We start from the raw sequence: 10,685 nt of genomic DNA on the forward strand, positions 1-10,685 counted from the left end.
AAGGCCGGATCTGAATCTAAAAGAGGGCGGACCTTGCTCTTTATACCAGCGCCCACAGATCACATGGATAAGAAACGTCACCGGAGCAATGAGGAGAAAAAAAAAGAACTGAGGATGATAAATAAGTTAAATGTGTTCTCTTTTCTGGCGGTCATCATGGTATATCGATATGGTTTAGTAAAAACCAAACAACCCAATTTTGGAACTTAAAAAAACAAAATGTTTCTGAGCCTTTCATAAAAAAAGAACAAAGCGTTTGTTAAATTTAATAAGAATATAGTATATGTTTTTTATTTTATTTCATAGCCTATATTTTGTGACCACATAGCGATTTTTGCTTTAGAATGTTCAATTGTTTTTTTGTTTTTTTTTTAGTTTGTGTAGGAAAAATGAAACAGAATACAAACAGGAAAGTTATGAATAGTTTATTGGTTATTTCTTCATCAAATCATTTCCACAGTCAAGAGTTTAGCACACGATTAAACATATTCGAATATCATATTTATGTGTATGTATTTATTTAATAATGTATTTAATTATTTGTTGTTTCTTGTTTTTTTGTTTTTGTTTATTTGTAACTAATCACAGAACATATATCAAGGAAAGGACTAACCAAATAATCATCAATCGGTCCCTGTCTGCGTCAAAGAAAACTCATTAAGTGTTAAAATAAAAATAAATAAATAAATAAATAAATAAACAAACATAAACAAGCATGCCTGAAATATCAGTCTCTCTGCACTGGCCCAATTAATTATTGCAATGTATGTAAAACACAGAAACACCATCAACAATCTGTGTGATTCATTACATGCTAATATTTAAATAAACGTATAGAAAAGTAAACGTGTATACAAAAAAAGCTTTTCTGCATGGTGGTAACATTGTTATTTATTTCCATAACTGTCCATTTTCAATTATTTAACTGTCAATACGTAGTGAGAATGTTTACACGCTCTTTGAAAAGTGTATTTATTGATGTAGGCTATTTTATTTTATTGTATTTGTAAATGGACGGGGTTAAAGTTAGTGGATTAATGTTTAGACTTTTAAATGTATCTGTTTGGTAATACACACTGACAAAAGGAGATGTTGAGTTATTTGTAAAAAGCCAAAACAAATCTAAATCTTTTATTGTTTATAGTGATGGAACGAATTTAATCTTGTTATAGAAGATTGGAGTAGGAAGCATTTTATAGTGGAGGCCTATTACTTCTCATATTAAAAGGGATCAGTTTAAACATTTTAAGCTATGCTGTGACCATGTGGATGCAATTACAGGGTTCCATTGCTTGCTCAAAAGCAATCACAATATTCCTCTGGGCATTGCCGTTCGAATGTGGTCTCTTACATCCTCCCAATTCAGAAAATGACACGGTGTTATTTAAAAAAAATAAAAAAAATAAATAAATAAATAAATAAATAAATAAATAAATAAATAAATAATAATAATAATAATAATAATAATAATAATAATAATAATAATAATAATAATAATAATAATAATAATAATAATAATAACATCAGAAACGCATTGTTTAGTTTAATCACAACTTTTCAGGTTTGCTGTTCCTAATTTCCCGTATCATATATGCATACAAGCCTTTATATATGAACAGGTTTTGCCACTGCTGGTATTTAACTTAAAAAAATTAGCAGATGCTCTTTAGACATTTGTATCATTATTATTATTTTCTATTTTAAAATAATAATACTGGTATGCCTTGATTAGACGGATTTCAGTATTTAAGTAGCCTACATTTCGTTTTCATTTCACAATCAACAGTTTGCCACCGCATTGTTTGAAACGAATGGTTGTTTTCAAGACTAATTTACACAACACACATTAACGGCTCTGACGAGGCTACCTTGATTGCTCTTGTATTAAAAAAAAAACAAAAACAAAAAAAAACTCTAAACGCGTGTTTATGGTTGGGGAAATACAATTCTTAAGTGGCATTTCACTCCATGAAAATTGTTTTTATAAAGTGTTCTCAATTTACTATGGAACGAGCATAATTAAATCCCAGGATGGTGAAAAACTCCCTTACAAGTGTTACGCTGATTTCTGTATCCCCTTAGATTTGACGCCTGCGTAGATCAAGATCGCTACACGTGACGCTTGATGTTTCTGAACAGTGTTTACATGTAATAAAATTAAAATGTGTCTTAAAAGAAAAATACAGTTTTATAAGGTTACTTTTAATCAAGGGTTTCGTGTGTTTGAGCAACGCAGGAGGCTGAGCGTGCTGTAGAAAACCAGTGGTGTTAAATGTGCTGTTTTATTTTGCTACAGAATTAGTTTGGTGTTGTTTTGAATATTTATTGCAAACTGCAGCAGAACTCAATGGCAGTGCATGAGAACACAGCGGGACTCGGGCACAGGAATATCACGCATCCACGTCCAGCTTTGAAAAACTGCATCTGCACAGGCATGGAATCATGCGGGGATACAGAATTCTACGGGGATACAGAAATCAGCGCAACACCGGTACCTAAAAGTGTGGTGTTTGTAGACCACAGCACCACCTTGTGGACGCATTCTGTCAGCGCAACAAGCTTGTGGTTCTGCAATTAAACTTTTGATGACTGTCTATATATACTATAAGTAATTTGGACTAGGGTTACGTATAATATTGTACATTGAAGCAGGCTTACGGGTAACTGGAGTATTCTTCTTCTTCTTCTTCTTCTTCTTCTTCTTCTTCTTCTTCTTGATGCATTGCCCTGCTCAATTGCATACAATAAAAACAATCACATGCCAAAATCGTTACATACAACCTCCATGTATGCATCATATACTGCACTCACAGCAGATAATTAACAGATACATTCATTTTCTTATGTGGTAACATCACGCATCTGAGCACGAGACCCATAGAAATCAGGTGAATAGCTATGTGCCATGCTGTGGAGATATCGGTCACTTCGTGTTTGCCCCTTCAATTGTATTCTGTCAGTTGTTTTTTTTTTTTAACTGTACACCATGGAAAACTAAAAATGAAATGGTACTTGATAGAAATACCTGGCAGAAGAACAGCTATTTGTTCTTCAAGAATATTCTCTCTCTGCTATGAATTTCAATGTTCAAATACCGGTGCAATGTTAAGTAATCACCACACCTACCCTGTACTTACAATATACTCTGAATGGCCCTACTGGAAATGGCAGACCATTGAGATTTGCTTGCTAGGTAAAAGCCAATACCTACTGCTACTGAATACACACATGCTTACCTCGGAAGTCCACCAGGAGGCGAAAATGATTGGGGTGTTTATTCCATCAGCATGTTTCTTGGGCCTGAAAGTAATGGATTAACAAGTATGTGAGTGGCATCCTTGCCCTGTAAAATATCAGTACAATGTGACAGTCAGCCAGACACCCTCCCAATACCCACTAGATGCTGATACACTGAAAAGCTTGTGCTAAAGCATGTTCTTAGCAAGTTTCATCATATTGAGTAAGCAGCTCTCTAGCTATGTGTACTGTCAGGCAGATCAGCTCTTGCGATTTAAAAAAAAAAAAACTTTTTATTATTATTTAACAAACACATTTTTTATAAAAAAAACAGTGGCCGTAAGCATGTCGCATTTGGCTTGCTTGGTTCTGGCGCTTGGTCTCGTCTTTCTGGGTACTTGGTGCTACCTCGAAATGTTGCTTGACATCTCTCAGCTGGTAAGAAAGCCAGAAATGAGGGGGATGAGGGGGGGTAAACTCAAAGCACATCACTGAATGGAGAGGTAGGTAGGGTTAAATGCTCCTGGTTACATTACAACGAGGTTGATATAAATGTGGGAGTTACCTTTTAGGAGGCTGTGTGGTCCAGTGGTTAAAGAAAAGGGGTTGTAATCAGAAGGTCCCCGGTTCAAATCCCACCTCAGCCACTGACTCATTGTGTGATCCTGAGCAAGTTACTTAACCTCCTTGTGCTCCGTCTTTCGGGTGAGACGTAATTGTAAGTGACTCTGCAGCTGATGCATAGTTCACACTCCCTAGTCTCTGTAAGTCGCTTTGGATAAAGGCGCCTGCTAAATAAGCGAATAGTAGTCTGTGTGCTTGACTTTTGGAGATGGTTGCAAAGATGTTCCTGTCAATCAAATGATCATATTTGCAATAAACCAGTGTTCCATCTTTTGGTTTTGGGTCTGGGAGTAACTTACCCTCTAATTTTAAAAGTGAGAGAGTAAAATGTACTTTCAGGGGGTAAAATGCAACCTTGCCCTGAAGTCATGAGTAATTTCGATAAATACTGTACATTCTTTAATGGTAATGGGCTAGACATTAAAAAAGAGCCTTCCGTTTTAACTGCAATGTTACTTTGAAGTACTGTACAACCACACGTGTGTTCTACATTCTTTATAGGCTCAACACATTGTGTTCGAGGTATCACACTAACTGCAAATTAATTCTGATACATATATTTTAAATATTTTAAATTAATTAATTGGATATTAATTAATTGGTAAGCACTTAATTGGTCCAATTATGTAATTTAGGGTACAGTTGGAACAAAAACCAGGAGGGAAACCAGCCCTCCAGGACCAGGATTGGAGACCCCTGTCTTAAAACGTCAATATCAAGTCATACAGATAAATAAAATAAGGAAATTCATTACTAAGTTATAGAACAGTTTGTTTACTATTATAGGCCCCTTTTTCTAGCGGTTGCCTCTGACGATGGTTCCAGTTGGATTTGTAGCTGGACTGGGGTGTTTACACTTCAACCTGTGTAGCTTCGAATTTTTCTTATTCTTACTGTGATTGGCTGCAAAGACAACAGGGCTAGCCAGAGATTGGATAATGTTTGTGGGGTTGGTTTTTCTTCTGTACAGATTCCTAGTGACTGAAGACATGGTATTCTGGGAGATGTAGTTGTTAGTGGAAGTTTTAGGGGAGGCAGACAACAAGTGTAGCAAAATTGCTATGTGTATTTTTACGCATTAAATTTAAATTTAGTGCGTATTTCGACTTTTTTAATGCGTAAAAACTTTAGGTACACAGCTTACCTGGACCGCTGGTACTGGCATTGCGGTTTTGCTGTATAATCTACATCGATGTGGAAGCACACGATTAAAAACCTGGTTAAGATTAATTATATATATATGTATAACCGTCCTTTGTAAAACAAACCATTCAGTTATTATGAGAGGGAACCCCTATTTACACAAACGTGTGTCACCTAAGGCAGGTGTACGATGTCCATTTTAGGTCACCCTCAGACCTCACCCCTCCAAATACAATACCCATCTCATTAAGACAACAGAACACAATACACTTTTTTTTAAACAAATCAATACATATTTGCAATGGCACAATACTTGCAAGGATACTATTCACACACAGTTGCCAATATGTGCACACGCAACAATTGAACAATCAAAATAAAAAGTACTAACTCAACTCTAAATCTGCCTGCAAAAAATATCCCCTCCCGCTGGGCCGCGCCGGTACTCTTGTAGCGTTGCGTCACTTCCTTTCTCCCCTCTGGCTGCCATCTTGCTTCCCGCGTGTGCGTGCTCTTCAGTCAGCAGGTCAGTGCGGAGCTATTAAACCTCCACGTACCTGCACAGTCACACCGAAGTCCTGCTGTAGAAGGTAAAAACAACCCGGGACAGCCTCTGGCCAAAACGTGTCGTTAAAGGTCGAGAATACTGGGGGGAGAACTCGGGTTTTTGTTGAAGGGGGGGCCGGGCCGCAGTGTGATAGGCCTCAAACGCAGTCTATGTAGTGGGGCAGACACAGAGCGTGCTGACATCAGTGTATGCTTTATTTACCATACATCGTAAGTTTAGTTGGGGGTTATGATTATATTTCTAGTTACTAATTGATTTACTGTTACATTTGTAGTATCGTTGTGGATAATATAATATTGTACTGTGATTCTTGAAATGTATTTTTGTTTACGACTGTAAAGTCGCCCTGTAAAGGCGCCTGCTAATAAATAAATTAATAATGATAATATATGGATGTTTGGGTAGGAAAAAATGTTGTCTTGCTTATTTCATCGGTAGCAAATTGCTAAAAACAGCCTCGACAAATGATGTGTTGTGTTGTTTTTTTTTCATTCTAGTTATTTAATCATATTCACCCCTGTGTGTGAAAGGCTTTATTGGACTTAGTGCTGTTGTATTTGAACTAACATTACAGAAATACATTATGGGTGGTGTCAATTGGCTTCTAAATGCGTGGGCCCTGTCAGTAACTTCAAAAAATATAATCTGTTGCTAAACATCGTTGTTTAGGTAGTTGTCGTTTTGGTAGCGAGCACGGTTTCATGTGTGGTAATGCTTTCGTTATTAGACATCAAAAGAACATCGATATTGTTCTGAACTCCAGAGTACGTTTTTTTTTTTTTGTTTTTTTTTGTTGCCTGTATTATATGTTTGCGTGTTGTAATGCCGCTTTATATCCGGGGTTACACCCCGTGTGTCAAAGTGGATTCAATCGTACTAATACATAATGCTTTGTTTCATTAAGATCAAACTGTAATTAAATGTAGCAGCAAATTGTTGTTTTTTTTGTTTTCATTTGTTTTTGGTAGGGCAGCTTAAACAGCATCAAGGAGACGAAGCTGTAGTTTCCAGGTTTACCCTGAACTTACACGTTAAATGTCATTGCCATGGTGTGGTGGTGTAGTCACAAGGTGCTGTTAAGCGAATGAAAGTACACAGCTGTTCCTAATTTGTCCAGCCATTAAAGTCGTTTTGTAAATGTGAAAACCTAGCTATTGTAAAAATTGGGCCGTTGCCATACACTGACTTTTGGAAATTGGTTTGGACTAAGGTGAATTTACACTTGTAGTATTCTCTTTAGACGGCTGCCTTACAGATTTTGTTTGGTTAGCAGGCTGTTGGTGACCATTTCATCAATTTGTTTTGTTTAAAATGATAAAAAGTACACTTGTTTTACAGTTGTTGCCATTTTATCTTTCAGATGAAAGAAACAATCATGAATCAAGAAAAACTCGCTAAACTCCAGGCACAAGTCCGCATTGGTGGAAAGGTAAGATCTCTGTGGCCACACCTTAGGTTTAGTAATGTTCTGCAGTCAGAACTAATTGTGTGCTGAATTATCCACTGCTGAAACATCAGTGACTAAAGACAGTAGACATTTATAGAAGATCATTATATTGCATCTTGTGATTAACATGTCAAGACCAGTTTAAGTACTCGGTAAAGAGTAAAAGTTTGTATTAGTTATTCCGAGGCTAGTCTTGGTTTGAAAGATTGTATATTGTTCCAGATACATAAAATATGAATTGCATGCAAGACATGAGAATACTTGCTATTTAATTGTATCATTGTCTGAAAAAATGTGTATTATAAATGTCAACACTTTTCAGTGAACTTGATCTGTGAGCAGAATACAAATTGCTACTCAAAGTATTTTTGATCAAATTATTGTAAATGTAAACAGTGAGTAGTAGTTATAAATGAATATTGTAACTTTTTGCTGTAGTGTTACCTGACTTATTTGATGTATTTATTTTTTGTGAAGGGTACAGCCCGCAGAAAGAAGAAGGTTGTCCACAGAACAGCAACAGCAGATGACAAAAAACTTCAGTTCTCCTTAAAGAAACTTGGAGTCAACAACATCTCTGGCATTGAGGAGGTAATGCTGTAAATGTGTGATTTCTTGTGAAATATTTGCTGATTTAGGAACATTTCTTAGTCAAGCATGTTGTGGATAGCCTGGCTCATTGGTAATAGAATAGTAGTCCTTCCACGGATTTGGTAACTTTGTGAAGCTTCTCAAATGTCCCAGGCTAGCAAGAGGATTCAATATTTCTGTTTATTTTCTGGGCAAAACACGATAAAGCAATGTTGCATATTCTTTACAAAAGCAGTTTACACAATACTTTATAATTGCAGTATTTTACAGGTTTTTGCTTTTTGCCTTTACCCAGCTCAAACTGGGATGACCAAGACAAGCTCTTATCTCCCTGACCTCATTTGATAGTTGGTGCATTCACATTGCGCAGACTTTCGAGAGAGTGCGCAGGATCTACGTCAAATGACACAGGTCTGCCCGCATACCCTGTCCAAGCTCGGCAAACTGCGTGACCTCAGCGGGATATGACAACAGAGGTCACGCATCCACTAAGTGAAAAGTCTGCGCATCCGGCACAGACCCTAAAAGGAACTGCGCTGGAGCAGACCTGTCTTCAAAACAATAGAAGAGCGCTACCAAGTGCAAGAGGAGTGTAGAGAACGACATGCAGCTATTAGGGAATGTGTACTGCCACCAAGGATGGGGGTGTGAATAACAGAAAAGGAGCTTGTATAAGTTACTACTGTATTGTGAATGACAGACATATCTTAAACAGTCTTGAAGTTACTGTAATAACTCTGCATAATTTATTTTCCATTCTAATGATTATGGAGCTGTATGGGATCAGAAAGAACTAGACATTAATTTCCAAAACTGGCAGGTGTAAGCAGGGTACATTGCTATAGTTACGTTTAATATATCAATCTGTCTATCAAGACTTATGCATATTTGAAAATATACTATGTTTACTTTCTTTTGTTGGGCTGTGCCTTATTTGATCTGTCATTATAACACTCAGGGATCATGAAGGGTACAATTGCTTAATAACTCTTCTGCTGTCAGAATTCAGAAAATTCAATAGTCAGCTGATGTCACATGTCTGCTCTGCTGCTGCTGCCTGGGAAATCTCCCAAAACTGTCCAAGCGCCATCTGCATAGACGGGTGACGTCAGGCGCAGACCCCGTCTGCAATCTAGCCGGCAAAGAAGTATCGTGAATGCACCCATTGACTCTTGCTTAGCATCTGGAATTCTGGGTACACAATCCATAATTATAACCTGAGGGGCAGGACACTGAAGCTTATGTATATTAAAGGTAGAAGCCTGTCTGCAAGATCTTTACAACTTGGGTAGCTACTAGTCTCAATATTAAGATCAGGACATGTTAGCAGGACAGTGGGATTGAGGGATGCACATTCCAAAAATACTTGTTTTGTTCCTAACTTGTATTATTTTTCCTCTCATTGTAGGTGAACATGTTCACAAACCAGGGAACAGTCATCCACTTCAACAACCCGAAAGTGCAGGCGTCTCTAGCTGCCAACACCTTCACCATTACAGGTCACGCTGAGACCAAACAGCTGACGGAGATGCTGCCCAGCATCCTGAACCAGCTGGGAGCCGACAGCCTGACCAGCCTGAGGAGACTGGCAGAGGCTCTGCCCAGACAATGTAAGTTGGTGGAAATAGTTTGGTACACATCTGGTTATATTTTCCAAAGAAGCATTAGGCCTGTTTAGTACCCAGAATGCTAAAAATGGCCAAGGGAATTTGACTGGTATAATGTAAGAGAGAACCTAGGGAGGTTTACTTTTGTCATAGGTCAGATTGTGATCTTCATTTCAGTGGAGATGTTGAGGCAAACGTGTTTGTTTTTGTAGTATAATAGCTTTGCTAGTAGTAATGGCACAAAAGAAGCAACATTTTAGAATTTGTGAAAATATAAGTGACTTCATTATGTCTTTGTTCAGCTGTGGACGGGAAAGCACCACTTGCCGCAGGTGAAGAAGATGATGATGATGAAGTTCCAGGTTAGTATATTGATAAATTGAATGCATACACTTCTCAATCCACGTTGTTGCTGTATATCTATGAAATCTAGTCTTACAAATACAGTAATCCGCCCTAACCGTTTATTCACAATGATTAAGTTCTTCAGCAACATGAGTTTATTATTGAACAGAGATGATTTCAGAGATTGTAGATCCTACCAAAGTTTTCATACACTGTTGTATGTGCTCCGTACGCTGCCATTGCTGGTAGTGTCATCCTGTTCGTCTGTGGGGCGTATCAACTTCATCCTCCGTCTCGATCTCCTGCTTGTCATTCAGCAGCGAATGTACTCACCCACACGGCAGACGGCTACTCTGTCACAAGCATTAATACCCTTGTATCTTTCTAAACAAGGGATTTAGGGGTGCTCCCTAATAAGCTGAATCACAAAACAATAATTGTGTGAATATAGTAATTGTTAATGCTGTGTATCATGATATTTAAAACAGGATTCATCGGACTTTTTACATATCCGCCCTTACTCTGGTCTCACCGCAGTCGGATATGCGACAGATTACTGTATGGCAAACCTGTTTTCGTAAAACTAAGTCTATCAAGGATGGCTGTACTGTAATGATTGAACCCAGGATAAAAAATACATTCTATTATTCACATTGTTTGATTAATGTCAGCATTGCAATAGGAATTCTGTTTTTACAGAAGTGGTTTTCCACTTTGGAGATCTCTAGTGAACAACTTTATAAAGTGTTAACTTTTTAAATATTTCTATTTCTTATTTTTTTCAGACCTTGTTGAGAACTTTGACGAGGCTTCAAAGGACGAGGCAAACTAAATATCACCCAGAAAGGAGACTCACAACTTGAATTGGCTGCATGAAGCTGCTATTTTGTATTTCAGTGACTTTATTTTGTAAATGTTTTCTTTTTGTATGGTTCCCTTTTACCGATCAAGTATAAAGAATTCCTTAGAACATACAGTATTGGAGACTCCACAGAGTCTTGCAGCTCTTGCTTTCTCTCATGCATTACAGTAACATAAACTTGACCTAACTTTGCAGCCTGGTTAAACTGAACAAGTCTGGAATTGAAATTTGCATTTCATTAAAAACAGATGTCTGAGTACA

The 10,685-nt window shown here is 37.4% G+C and overlaps 1 protein-coding gene across 2 annotated transcripts; it reads left to right on the forward strand.

The window, feature by feature from the left end:
• The first annotated feature begins 5,430 nt into the window (after nucleotides 1-5,430).
• LOC117403853 (transcription factor BTF3) lies at nucleotides 5,431-10,685 on the forward strand. 2 transcript variants are annotated; one of them, XM_034006316.3, is made up of 6 exons: nucleotides 5,431-5,530; nucleotides 6,933-7,001; nucleotides 7,497-7,610; nucleotides 9,019-9,220; nucleotides 9,520-9,579; nucleotides 10,348-10,685. In XM_034006316.3, exons 2-6 carry the CDS (start codon nucleotides 6,933-6,935, stop codon nucleotides 10,392-10,394), a joined length of 492 nt encoding a protein of 163 aa, XP_033862207.1. In that variant the 5' UTR covers nucleotides 5,431-5,530; the 3' UTR covers nucleotides 10,395-10,685. The 2 variants fall into 2 exon arrangements, with proteins under 2 accessions (XP_033862207.1, XP_033862206.1); XM_034006315.3 differs by having other exon boundaries at nucleotides 5,449-5,594.

This window comes from Acipenser ruthenus, chromosome 2 (assembly GCF_902713425.1).
Source record: "Acipenser ruthenus chromosome 2, fAciRut3.2 maternal haplotype, whole genome shotgun sequence".
NCBI lineage: Eukaryota > Metazoa > Chordata > Actinopteri > Acipenseriformes > Acipenseridae > Acipenser > Acipenser ruthenus.